Here is a 12,980-nt window from a genome sequence, read left to right as displayed (position 1 = left end):
GTAACCGAAACGTACACTGGATTCGTGCAGTACGTATCCCTGGGCACATAGTTGTACCAGAAGCGCTAAGTGTAGACGATGCGATGGCTGAGCTAGGGAGTAAGCTGCTTGGAGCTATGCATTTTATCTACTCTAAATCGTCCTCCACTCTGTCTTCCTCCTACCCTCGTTCCTCTGTATTCTTACACCATTCGACCTCCAAACAACCTCCACCCTTCCTCCGGTGCCATGATGGTCAAGATTGACAATATACAGAGCAGGCCCAACAACGCGTCTCCTATTTCTGTCAAGGTTGTTGATCTCTCCTTAGCTGAGCTGGTCATCGACCCAGTTTTACTCCGTCTCTTAAGCATCTCCCCAGATACGCCAGACATGCTCGATGATCTAACTAGCGGTTTCATGCGATAGCAATCGAGCCCACGGCCAAGGTCCGACTGAGATCTGACATCACATGCCTGCTTCGGTCACACGAATGCATTCATGAGATACCGGGGCATGATGCTTCATTTTTACGTATATTTCATGTCCATTTACCAATCAGGGACATTCCAAACAACCCGGAGACCAAAGCGATAAGTGCCACCGCCACTCTCATGTTAGAAGCGTCGCGCATATCGCCTACTACCCATTCGGAATAGAGAAGCTGACAAAGGCCGCCTAATTATAACATTAGTGACAAATCCAATAGAATTCCGATAGTAGATGGCTCACTGTAGAGCAAAATCCCAGCGGATACAGAATTGAGAACGCCGATTGCCAGAAGTTCAGCCTCTCCATTCTCATTGAACGATTGATGAACTCCAATTCCCTATGAACGTGAAATACGTCAGCACGCCATCGGAAAGAAAAAAGGTTACCAACGATAGCAATCCCAACAGGAGTGGTCAGAGTATATGCTAGACATAGCAAATGTTTTTTGACGGACGATGTTATCCCCGAGGGCCAGATGAGCAGACTAATCCGAGCACCGAGACCCAGACCTTCGAATAGCTGATGAAAGATCAGAGCTGTTATGTGGGCGTAAAGTGAGTGAAGATGCCTATGACATATAGTAATATCTCCCGTTCACTGACCTGCAAAAGTAGCGCTGAACCCGTCTGTTTGGGCGCCGAGAGAAACTCCGCTGCTCTGATATTTAGTTAAAAGCTTTCGTAAACTCTTTTGCAGCTCAAACTCACATCATAATCGAATGGAACACGATACCTCCTTCAAGTAATTGCACGTCCCAATGTGCCCTCCGGTTTGCTCTATCAGATGTTTCGGCAACGGATTTCAGACCAGAATCGCAACATAAGTCGGCGACGGGCGATTTCGTGTCAGGAGAGCTGGGTTCGCATGGCTCACACGATTGGTGGACATCCAAGGACGACAAAGCTTTTCTGTTTGCTAACTATCTGTAAATCAACAATGGGATCCATAACATGTTGGATAGCCTTACCCGGCGGGACCCGAAAAAGTCGATAAGCCAGATGACAAACATTGAACCCATTGCGATAGCTGGCGCGGTGGGCTCATATGCAAGCTCCCCAATGCATTCACTGCCCATGGTTAGATCAGTCACGTTCACCTGGAGAACATCCATGCTCACTTGGAAAATGTTTTGAAAGATTCCTGTAACAGATGGCAAAACCTATATACTGGATCATCAGATCGTCTGGTTACCCTCCTCGACAACCAAATCATCGCTGATACTGACTCACGCTAGACTAATGATAATTCCAGTCCCAAAGTATTTTAAAACAAAAAAAGTATTCCCAAACCAAACACTGCGAGACCCCTTTTCTCCAAGGATCACGGGTAAGAAGACTCCCAGACCCGACGCAACCAGTAAGACGAAAACACTGGCGATGTGTAAACCCAAGTCGTAATGGCCTGCGACATCTCCAGATGCGCACGACGAGTCGGCACTATCAGCGATCGCATCGATGGAATCAGCTCGAGCGATCGCAAGCCAAGCGAGGGCTATAAGGATGTGTTGAAGAGCTCCTTTTTCTAAGAATGAGAACGTCATCGGATGTTGCTGATTTTGTTGAAGCTCTCACTTCTTGACAGGTTCTTCGACTCTAGCTCTTATATAATACCTTTTTTCGACCGTACAAGCGGCGGCCGATACCACTTGCCCTTAAGGATAAAGAGTGAGGACTTGGTGATGATACAAGATGTAATTCTGCCCCCCGCCCCCCTCCCCCACCGCGCTTTGCCCAAAAAAGGGCCTGCGGCTGGCGATATTCCGCTTAAAAGGGCTTGGCTGACAGCCGTTTTTGGACCGCTTTTCAGAAACTCGTCATACAAAATTGGTTCCGTCGCAACGAATCTCGACGACGACGAGATTCATCCTCCACGTTTGACTCGCGGATTTCGTAAAAATGGCATGACCGGCGGCAGCTTCCCGCTTTTTCCTTCCGAGTTTCAAAAATATCTCGTCGTCTTTTTCCTAACGAGAAAAACCATGACATGCAAGTTGTATTTGCATGGCCTTCAGGTGGATTTCCCTGAGATCATAACTTGCCTTTCCCCTCTATTTTCCCCGAGTTTCGGCCCACAAAACGAGTTTTTGCTGTGTTGGCCGGCAGCCCTCAAACCGCGTTTTTATCAAAACTCCCAACGCAAATTCCGTCATAAAACAGCCCGAAACGCAGGAAAAGTTGCCGGTCAAGCCCTTACGCGTTTTCTTCGGGTATCGCGCAGCGCACTTCCATCTCAGTCCGTCGGTCATTTCATTCACTTTACGGTCACGTATGTCTGATCCTTCATTGGCTTTTATACATGACACTATCCTTCTGCATGACTCTTCACCAGAGCCGTCCCAAGCACAGACACAATGGGATAAATTGATATTTGATGATGCAGACAAAAAAGGCCGTTGCAATAGAATGCACGAAAAGGAACAACAACAAAAAAACAGGGATAGGATCACATCGAGCAATGTACAGCTTATGGGTTATAGAAGAAAGAGGATATATTGTTACTAACGGGCCTATGATTATATTATGGAAACAAAGAAGAATCACAAGGCCGAGGGAAAACTAGGCAAAACTCCGATACACTATTAATTTTCGATAACCGCTTTACGCTTCTGCGAGCGAACATAGATTTTTAGATCGCCAATCCAACCTCATCCCCCTCAACTCCCAAACCAAGACCTAGACCAAACCCTAAACTCGCGTCTTCTTTCAAGAAATGTCCTCCGAAGATAAGTTCCTTTTTGACATCTCCGCCTTCCCCAATTTTGATGCCCATTTTCTCCTGTACAATGACCGGCGTCACACTGATTATGCTGGCTGTGCAAAGCTCTTCATCGCTGATCTCACTTCCACTAAAGGAGTCGCGATAGCTTTGGATGGGCCTGCCACCGTTCATATAGCTCAACTCAGACTCAGAAGCCGAGGCAGGGAAATTCGAGAAACCGGCCGTTGGCGTAGGATGAGACGCATGACGAGACTCGCTTGACACACTAGATTGGGAGGAAGATGGGGAGACTGTAAAGATACCGCTAGGAGAAGAGTTGGGATGAACACGTGCGTTTGGAAAATAAGCGTTACGACGGCTGGCAAGAGGTGCAGATTGGAGTTCTTGCGGTGCGACATGGCCATACTTGCTGCTTGATAGGTCAAGCTTGGGCGGAGTTCGCCGTGCGATACGAGAATGGGGTGTGTTATTACAGGTCGAGATAGAAAGAGGAGCGGTTCGATGACCAACGCCTACCATCATATCGTCGAATCCTGCGCAAGCCTCGCCTCCAAACTCGAAATTCCTATCTTGAAGAGTATGTATGGCAGTGGACGCCATGCTGCGTTCAGACCGAGACGCCAACATGGAGCCTAGTGCCTCCTCTACGTCCGGAAAAGACGCAAGAGATGAACTAGAGGATGATTGAGGAAGGGGAGGAGAGGCGGAAGTGTTGTGGGAATCGAGGGAAGGAAGTGAGCAGAAGGTCTGATCGGGGGGTGAAGGCGGAAGAGGCTGCGTTGGAGGGTGGTCATGCAAAAAGGGAGAAGGCGGTTCATCGGCCGACCCATGTTGCCCAGGTTCTTCAGTAAGAATAGACGAGTTCTGAATTGCTGTAATCAGATCTTTTGAGATGGAGAAATCCATCAGCGATTCCAATGGAGTGAAATTGAAGTCCAGGTCAATGGTCGGCACACTTTCTCTTTCCCAAATGGTTTGCTCCGCTAGCTCATCATTCAAAGAGATATCCACCATTTCTCTTTCTATCTCCCGTATACTTTGCTCTATGGGAGCAGCCGCTTCCAAAGCCTTGACTTCTGTTTTTGCAGGGAAACCGTCGCCTTGGTCCTGGGGAGTCGCCGGAATTATATTCAACATCGGCACATCTGCATCTGGCCCATCTTCCACGTCATGGTCTGGGGATCCACCCTCATCCAGCATGGGTAATCTTTCGTTAAACGGACGGAATTCTAATTGGGCGCCGTGTTCGCTCGTAGGTCGGTAAGGTGAAGGAGGTGTGGTGATCACATGACTTGCAGGGGAGAAACGAGCAGGAGGGGTGCAAACCGCGACATCTGTTGCAGGTGCTGATGATGGCGGGGAGGACATGACAATATGACAGGGAGCGCTTGGACGGCGATGCTGGCCGTTGTTGCTGGCTCGTACCCTCGCTCCGAAAGATGAAGTGCTGGGCGATGTGGGTCTAGAAGACCGTCGCGAAGAAAGGGCGCGTACACGAGAGATAGAATCTGCCCCGGGACTGTACGATCCTTGAGATCCAGGAGACGCTGGCAACTGAGGTCCATCGTGTGATGATACGATAACCAGAGGAGCTGGCCGCACGCGACGCGTCTCGTCATTTTCGTTATGACTGTGGGGCAGATGAGGAGGTCGCTGGGTATTGGGACTTGAAACATCGCCAAGATATTGCTTGGTATCACCTGCAAAGCGAAGGTTGCTAGCCTCCTGGCTTTCAACAGTCCTCTTCAGGATAGGTTTCGGAGGTTCGGCAGATGCGGGAGGGAGATAGTTGGGTAAAGGCGTGGCCGTCTTCTTGCGCCAGAACATGATTTAAGCCAAAAAGCAGTTCTGTATATGGCAGGCAAGCAATAGTGACTCAATTTCCAAGAGCGGGAAAGGCAGGTAAGTGCGTCGAGCACGTTAGATCGAGAAGCAAGAAGTAAAGAGCGTAGGGCGTCGCGTCTGTGGGAAGTTAGAAGATGATTGTGGAGTGGTAGATGGGTTACTCACGTCAAGGAAACCAGCCTCGTCACTGCTAGAGTGTGCGCGAAACGTAGGGAAAGAAACCGGATTGGATGGGGGAAAAGAAGATGGTGTGTGAGACGAAAATGGGAGTTGAAGAAAGAGGACAAGACGACCGCGTGTGGAGATGGAATCCTCATTCCCTCCTTTGGGCCGACAAACATCAAACCCAGAACCCAGAACGGGGAATCTAGGACCGAGAAATTGTATCCGGCTTTCAGGGCCGTGGATCCGCCGGATAAGCCATCGCAAATCCGGGACATCAGGGACAACCCCGCGTCAGGGGCCAAGAAACGCGTCGGATTGAGGTACGGACCGTGGAGAGAGCTTATGGAGAGAGTTTATTAACTAACTTAAGTGAATTGTGGACGGGATAGGAGGAGCGAAGTGAACAGTAAAAAGTGAATTGCAAGTGCGTTGAGGATTAGAATATGGCACTTTGCACATGCTGACAATGTGATTAATTGTGTAATAATATTTTGATTGCGGCTGAACCCTGCATAATGATGTACACTTCACGTGCCCCAGATGTATATATACGAGGTGTGACTTGTTAACAAATAAACAAGGGCCGGCAAGGGGCATAGCATGTCCATTTTCTGCTATCCTTCCATAACTCGCAGCTTTTACCCCTCGCTTCATGACAGATAGGCAGCCAACGATGGTCATTAGCTTTAAAGCTTGCTGACCAGGTCTAAGCCACCCTTGGCCCATTCGCGAATCAAAACTCCGGCGATGGCCGTTGCAGGTGGTAGCCTCGTAACTCCCATCTCATGACCGGAAGAACTTGAAACATCTCCAGGTTTCCTTTCGGCGGGCGCAAGCGCTGCAGCAGTGGTTTGACTAGATGCGCTTTTGTCTTCGAGTTTCTTCAGCTCTGCGGGGGTGTAAGAGCTACCATCTGGGTGGGAAATGATGGCTGCGATTGCAGAACGGGGAAACCATTGTGCGTCTGCCAATTTATTTAGCAATTTGGTCATTATTATGTCAAAAAGACGCGCATACCCTCCAGCTCGTTATCGAGATCCATCCTGATAATCTGACCATCCTTTGCACGACCAAAACAGCCGACCATGAGGTTGGCGGGGAACGGCCAAGGCTGACTTGAGGAGCTGCAGAAACAGGTCAGATGCCTGTCACGAAACAGCGCCGGATTACCCACTATCTAACAGGTCCGACTTCAATGCCTGCCTCTTCTAGGACTTCTCTTCGCACAGCGTCCTCAAACGACTCTCCAGGTTCGATGAAACCGGCTAAACACGAGTACATTCCTGTGGAGGTATGTCATCAGATCAATAGGTGCAAAATGGGAAGCAAGGGAAAAACACGGACCTTTTGGCCATGATTTTTGTCTGCCCAGCAACATTTTTTCACCGCTGGAATCCAAAATGCCCATAATAATGACGGGATCCGTTCGCGGATACGCAAAGTTATGCAGCCCCTTGGTGGAAAAACATTCCTTTCCGTCAGTAGGGCTAAGAGCTGATGTGCAGCCTCTTTTCCACCCTGCCCACAAAGAATAGGTAGAAGAGCCACATGCGGGACAGAACTGCGTCATATTATCAACACACAATGATTTGCTTCAAGTCGTATGGCTTACTTTGTTGCGCCCATTCCAATCCACTAATGCTCTCGCTTGCGCAAACACTCCTGCATCCCATCCTTCCATTGCGCCACCGCTAGCTCTGGCCTCGCCCCATTCGCCGCCGATCTTTTCTTCATCCAAGGGTATATCAGTGACATCTACCGCAAAGTAGGCAGTGCCTTGGGGGTTCAGATGGTCGACCGCTGGCGAAGCGTTGGTCGTCGGGTCACAACGGTCATCTATACCCAAGAAGATCAAGGGGGCAAGGGGAGGGAGTCGAGTGGCCTCGTAAAGCTTTGCGGCTTGTGGAGAAATGTTCGAAGGCCTGATTCAGTCTGCGTTAGTTCTTTAACGACTTTCAAGTAGAACGTTACTAGCTCACGCGATGCCAAACCCGTCTTTCACAATATGATCTACATCCTTGCGCTGCAGATAAAGTGGAGTCCCAATATCCCCCTTTTTGACAAGAGGTTGGAAATTTCTTTAATACTGTCAGACAATGTATCCCACAGTGTTGCACTACTCACTTGAAGAGGTAGAACCTAGTATCCGGATTCTGTAGATGGGCGTTGACCTTCTCAGAAATATGTCGTTGAAAGGACACGCGGTTCAGAGCTGGCTGCCCTGAGTAGAAACTGTATAGACAGTCAGAAGATCCTAACCCAACTCCACCATTTGACCCGAAGTCCAATCTGAAGTGTACGAGCGCGTGCTTACTTGACTATGTTATCTCCCATGTATGCGGTGTATTGAGACGGGCGACGAAATGAGGAGTATTGGTCGATTGCAGGATCTTTTGAGAGTGGTCTTGTTGCAGAAAGCGTAACCGGTGTTTTGACAGACAATTGCCGAAGAATATTGTTGACAATTCTACCAACAATGGATGACTTCGAGTCACCTATTAACGCGAGCGATAAAAAAAGGAACGGTCAGTCACTGCAAGTAATTTACAAGGCCAATATTCGCCATTTTGGTTTTACCAATGATTGATAATCACTTACAAGCAGTCTTGATCATACAACGCCTTCCCCGATAATAACTGGAAAGGAATAACTGAGCGAACGACAGAAGTATGCAGTAGAATGTGTAAGGTTGCGCCAGAATTAGAACAGTCAACAACGGACGAACAACAGGGCGTCGTCGATTCGTCATCCGGTCATCCGAACCGGAGAAGACATTATTACATTATTTGCAAGTCGGCTAAGTCCGCTTCATTCGAGGTGGGTGGGAAGGGAAGCCCCTCTGATATTAATGATAATCTTTTCTGGCAACAAGATGCTGCCGAGGCGTTAATTCCCAGCCATGCTGACAGGTGGATTGTGTAGTAACAGCATATTTTGTTCTTAGGTTGCAGAACCGGCGAACCCCTAATCTTCAATAATACGAAATCGGTAGATGCATATACATATATAAGGTGATAGTGTTGTAATAGTGCTTTTCTAAACAGATAAATAAGAGCTCATACTACAAATAGAAGTCAGTTGTCATGCGCGTATCATGATTGACGGGTACTTACTCTCCCTTCCCAGACTTCCCTGCCTTGTCACCACCTTGCTCCTTCTCTAGCCTTGCCTCGAGCTTGGCAAACTCATCCAAAGCGATAAGTTCTTCCTCATCCAAAACCTGATGCGCAAATTAGTGTCAAACACCCACTGACAAAAAGGACAACTTACCTGCTCGACCGATTGGACCTCAGGAACGTAGTGCGTTAACATCCTCTCAATGCCATTCTTCAACGTCACACTGCTTGAGCTGCACCCTCGGCAACTCCCCTTCAGCTTCAGCTTGACTAGGCCAGTGTCTTCGTCGAAGCCCCGATACTCGATATCACCGCCATCCTCCATTATGGCTGGTCGTACTCGAGTTTCCAAAAGCTCCTTGATCATTCCCACGATTTCCGAATCAGTGTCCAGAATACGAGTGTCTTCAGCTTGTGACTCTCCAGAACCTTCTTTGAACAATGAAGCACCTGAAGAAAAATGCTCCATTAAAACAGCGAAAACTTCTGGTTTAAGGATGGACCATGAATATGAATCATCCTTGGAGCATGTGACGAAGTCAGGACCAAAGAAAACGCCGGTGATACCGTCAATGGTGAGAAGACGAGTGGCGAGGGGGGACTGAAGGGCGGAACGAAGATCGAGAAACTCGTGAGCCGCACCATTCGTGACTTGCACACCAGGAATAAATTTGAGAGATGCTTCATTGGGCGTCGTCTCTGTCTGGATGAACATAGTACGACCTGTTATTGCATTTAGTGGAGCATCTTTTTGAGATATGGACAGTCCACTCACGCTGTTGACGAATAATAGGACTCATATGCAGAAGAGAAGTCTTGCGCCGTAATCCAGATACTGCTGTACTTCTAAAACCGACAGAACGAGGTGCTGAAGCGACCAACTGCTGACGAGAACTACTGGCGAATGTTCGGGTAACATTGGAGCTAACTGCTCGCAAAAGAGGAGCAGCCGTGCGAGAGGATACCGCGAGACGGCGGATGATGGCTGGAGTCGCTAGAGACATAGTGATATTCGCAATACTCTTGTGAATAATAAAATGATCCAGGTAGTTACTGATGCTTGTGGAAACAAAAACAGATGAAGGATACAAGAGCGAATAGAATCTTTGTCATCACAAATATAAAACAACTCGAGTGGCGGATGGCTGGTGGAGGGGGGTTCGAAGCAGGCGGACATATAACTTATCTCCGCTAAACTTCTGTCATCGTCATCATTTTCCTAAGTCCGGACGATCAACATCTAAGCTAGCCGGTTCAGTTGCCGAGAGCGCGAAAGTACATTTATTCTTGATTTATTCCCTCATCGAAGGCGGCCGCTTGCCATATCATCGCAACGAAGTACTGCATTACATACACTATTGTGTACTTTATGCTTACGATTTGGCTGCCCTTTGCAACCTTCGTTTACACTGATTATCATTCAGTCTATTGAATCTATCTGCATCTGCGACCCTCAACTTCACACACAGGACTATCATGACAGACTCGAAAATATCCCCATTCTCTTCTCCCAAACTTCTTCTTGCGCGACTCTCGCGCCTCACATCTACCGTTCCCGGCTTGGACGCGTCTCTGATGTTGGCCCAATACTCTTCACCCCTTGTCATTGCTTTACTTCTCAAATTGGCTGCGTTCAAGGCAAGACACCCGAAGGTCACCTTTGCTTCCGGAGCAGGGAAGAGGGTTTTGACCGTGGACGGAGGCTTCGGACTGGTCAAGGTTGCTGAAGGCTGGGGGAAGGCTGCAGGAAGTATTGGAGATGCTAGGGTGGTCATGAGGGCTTTCGGTGGGTAGACTAATAACCTGTACTGTACTGCCCCCTTGCTAATACCTCTGTCAGGCTTACTTCCCATCATTCAATGGATCCTCAGCTTGCACCCCAAGCCTCTCGCTGCATTGAAATCCCTTTTGGCCTCGGGTGACTTTATGCAGGTCTTCATGAGCCAAAAGACCCTCCCTACCCTACAAGCCCTTGCAATTCTTTTCTACTATCCTTTGGAACACGTATCCTGGCTTGGAAGTAAGGGTGTTCTACCCATATCACCATCGGCTCTGAGCAAAGCTGCTCTCTGGAGTGTCAGATTCTGGGCGTAAGTATATTGGTGTCGGCCGCATCTTGGACAATTCATCTAACTACGCACAATCAGGGTATATGTGGTGCTGGAGATACACAAGCTTCGCAACAGCTACCGTGAGCTGTCAGATCGCACTCGCGCTTTACAACTCAGCAGGCCCGAAGTTACACATTCCGAAGCGATAGACTATGAGTTCCAGGATGACAAGAAGGAAGGATTTCCGGAAAAACTTGGTCCTAGCGTGGAGTATGAGGGCGAAACCACTCCGAGACAAGCACTAGCCAATGACTGGAAGACCTGGAAGAGACGAGCCCTGGTGAATGGGTGAGTTCAAATCACACCTACCGGAGATAAAAAGTCTGACTTTATCATAAGGGCGTACGCCCCCCTTACTATTCACTGGTCTACACCTGGTGGGCTTTGGTCAAACCCGCTCATCACTGGCACCTTGGGTTCTTTCGCAGCAATTGGATCCCTGATGAGTGAATGGAATAAAGGTGATACCCAATAAACGAGGTGCTTTGGACTGTTGGGGTATTATGATTGTATTGTGCCAAAAGCTAAATTCCAAAGGATTAACTTTTTTTTCATACCAACGACAGAATCTCGCCTTCAATCAATCGTAAGCGCATATAAGAGATGAACTGCTCTAATCCCCAATTATGCGAAAAGATCCTCTTGATGTCTCATTCCCTGCGTGTCTGGTACAAATTATCCTTCAAGAGCTTCTATTCTCATGCGTGAATTGACAGATGTGTCTTACGTTACGAGCTTTACTCAGATACCGTTGCCATGGTCCAAGATTGCCTCTGACAGTATTACACTACTGATATACGGCGACATAAGAACCGCCCCAAGTAACGATCGACGGATGATGAAGAACACGTTATGATCCACTATTACTACTACCCCTAGAATACGGCCTGCATACCACGCAGCAATAACTACGCGCATATTGCATTCACTACGGTTACATTATGTCCATGCCTACGTAGCTTGTAAAGAATACATTGCAGTGCTAGCAAATGAATAGGAAATCGTGACTCCAGCGCCCAGAAGACCGACAGAAAAACTACGTAGAGAAACGGTCCACCGGTTATGAGTCCATCCCGTAACCGAGATACATTCTTCATTAGTTCCATCACCTCTTAAATCTTGGTTCATTTGAGCTACGCTGCCCTCTTTCACTAACCACTGCATATATTCCTTTTCGCATCTCATTCTTTTACAGTCTATTCGCTTCACACTCTCATTCTATCCCAAAGCAATATTGTCATGGGCGAACAACTCGCCAACCACGTCACCGTTACGCCTCACCCCATCAAACCTCTCACCTGCCTATCACAAAATCTTTGGGTTCCCTCCGGCGCCCGAGGGGTGTTTGGAGGTCAAATACTCGCCCAGGCTATCATGACAGCAACTTCTTCTATATCTCCACCACTTGGCCTGCACAGTGCACATTGTTACTTCCTCTTGCCTGCCCAGCGTGATCCAGAGATTGAGTACAGAGTAGAAAAGCTTAGCGACGCAAGGTCTTACTCGTCCAGATTGGTCAGAGCTTGGCAAGGGGAAAAGGAAATATTTGTTCTCATGGCCAGCTACGCCTTACCTCCCAATCCTTTACCTTCCGACTTTGGAGAAAATAATGACAAGAGTCACTCCAAGAACGGGCCAAAGCACTCGTTGGCGTTTTCAGTGGACCCCCCTACACATACCCCTTTGGGAAGTAGGAAGGTCTTACCCAAATTCGAATTGCCCTGTCCTGATAACATATTACCACCATCAGAATGTGAAGAAGATGCGGATTTTCTGGAGAGGTGGATACGAGAACGGGAGGGCAAGAACAAGAAAGTTTGGGAGAAGAAATTCTTTGAAGAGTACATTCAGGTGAGTAACTAATGTTCTCGTTGATATCGGATTACAGACACTGGCTCAAAATTACCAATCTCTAATTTATAGGAAAGGAAATCGTCACCAGTGTCCATAGCTCGCGCTCGTAGAACGTCTACACAGAACGATATAGCAACACCTCCCCAAGTGCGAATGAGTTGGTTGCGGATCAAGTCTGTAGGTCCAGACAGACTCAATGAAGAAACGGTCAAAGTAGGTGTTTTCCAGCTCCCGTCAAATCTGTACTCAAAATGCTAAATTTACGTAGGCTATGATAGCTTACATGTCAGACTTCCAATTCATTGGCACCACTGCACGTTCTGTCGGTCTCAATCAAAACTCAAATCCGCGCCTTGGTATGCTTGCTTCCCTAGATCATGCCATACATTTTTACCCTTTCCCGGATACCTTTGACCCCTCCGCGCCATTGTTACATGTCATGGAAGCTCAGGCTGCCAATCTTTCCTCGGGCAGAGGTATTGCTCGTGGAAGAATATACACTCCTGACGGACATCTAATTGCTGCAACGGGACAAGAAGGTGTAGTTCGGGCGGAAGGCAAGGGGGGTAAACGTAAGGGGCTCATAGAAGGTGGCATGGACGAAGCGGACGTGAGAAAAAATGACGCCAAGGCCAAACTATAGCCAATATATGCAAAAGCATGTCTGTAATAGATAGAAATGAACATACGATGTTCTCTT

The 12,980-nt window shown here is 48.0% G+C and overlaps 6 protein-coding genes across 6 annotated transcripts; 2 read left to right on the top strand and 4 right to left on the bottom strand.

Moving 5' to 3' along the window:
- Positions 1-520: 520 nt before the first annotated feature.
- Positions 521-2,011, bottom strand: CNBG2920 (hypothetical protein; the record flags this gene model as incomplete). The annotated part of the gene is made up of 8 exons (XM_769218.1): positions 521-657; positions 712-808; positions 862-1,007; positions 1,074-1,123; positions 1,179-1,390; positions 1,439-1,538; positions 1,589-1,630; positions 1,701-2,011. The coding sequence occupies 8 exons, from the start codon at positions 2,009-2,011 to the stop codon at positions 521-523; spliced, it is 1,095 nt and encodes a 364-aa protein (XP_774311.1).
- A 1,085-nt stretch (positions 2,012-3,096) lies between these two features.
- Positions 3,097-5,016, bottom strand: CNBG2910 (hypothetical protein; the record flags this gene model as incomplete). The annotated part of the gene is made up of 1 exon (XM_769217.1): positions 3,097-5,016. One exon carries the CDS (start codon positions 5,014-5,016, stop codon positions 3,097-3,099), a length of 1,920 nt encoding a protein of 639 aa, XP_774310.1.
- An 869-nt stretch (positions 5,017-5,885) lies between these two features.
- Positions 5,886-7,813, bottom strand: CNBG2900 (hypothetical protein; the record flags this gene model as incomplete). Its single annotated transcript, XM_769216.1, has 9 exons — positions 5,886-6,163; positions 6,217-6,323; positions 6,374-6,482; positions 6,544-6,760; positions 6,812-7,121; positions 7,179-7,277; positions 7,324-7,431; positions 7,514-7,694; positions 7,798-7,813. The coding sequence occupies 9 exons, from the start codon at positions 7,811-7,813 to the stop codon at positions 5,886-5,888; spliced, it is 1,425 nt and encodes a 474-aa protein (XP_774309.1).
- Positions 7,814-8,235: 422 nt separating this feature from the next.
- On the bottom strand, positions 8,236-9,319 carry CNBG2890 (hypothetical protein; the record flags this gene model as incomplete). The annotated part of the gene is made up of 4 exons (XM_769215.1): positions 8,236-8,260; positions 8,313-8,419; positions 8,470-9,038; positions 9,091-9,319. 4 exons carry the CDS (start codon positions 9,317-9,319, stop codon positions 8,236-8,238), a joined length of 930 nt encoding a protein of 309 aa, XP_774308.1.
- A 472-nt stretch (positions 9,320-9,791) lies between these two features.
- On the top strand, positions 9,792-10,876 carry CNBG2880 (hypothetical protein; the record flags this gene model as incomplete). Its single annotated transcript, XM_769214.1, has 4 exons — positions 9,792-10,101; positions 10,156-10,405; positions 10,463-10,706; positions 10,766-10,876. 4 exons carry the CDS (start codon positions 9,792-9,794, stop codon positions 10,874-10,876), a joined length of 915 nt encoding a protein of 304 aa, XP_774307.1.
- Positions 10,877-11,665: 789 nt separating this feature from the next.
- Positions 11,666-12,923, top strand: CNBG2870 (hypothetical protein; the record flags this gene model as incomplete). The annotated part of the gene is made up of 3 exons (XM_769213.1): positions 11,666-12,277; positions 12,350-12,493; positions 12,549-12,923. 3 exons carry the CDS (start codon positions 11,666-11,668, stop codon positions 12,921-12,923), a joined length of 1,131 nt encoding a protein of 376 aa, XP_774306.1.
- Between the last annotated feature and the right edge of the window lie 57 nt (positions 12,924-12,980).

Source organism: Cryptococcus neoformans, chromosome 7, assembly GCF_000149385.1.
Source record: "Cryptococcus neoformans var. neoformans B-3501A chromosome 7, whole genome shotgun sequence".
Lineage (NCBI taxonomy): Eukaryota > Fungi > Basidiomycota > Tremellomycetes > Tremellales > Cryptococcaceae > Cryptococcus > Cryptococcus deneoformans.
This window is presented reverse-complemented; position numbering and strand designations above follow the sequence as displayed.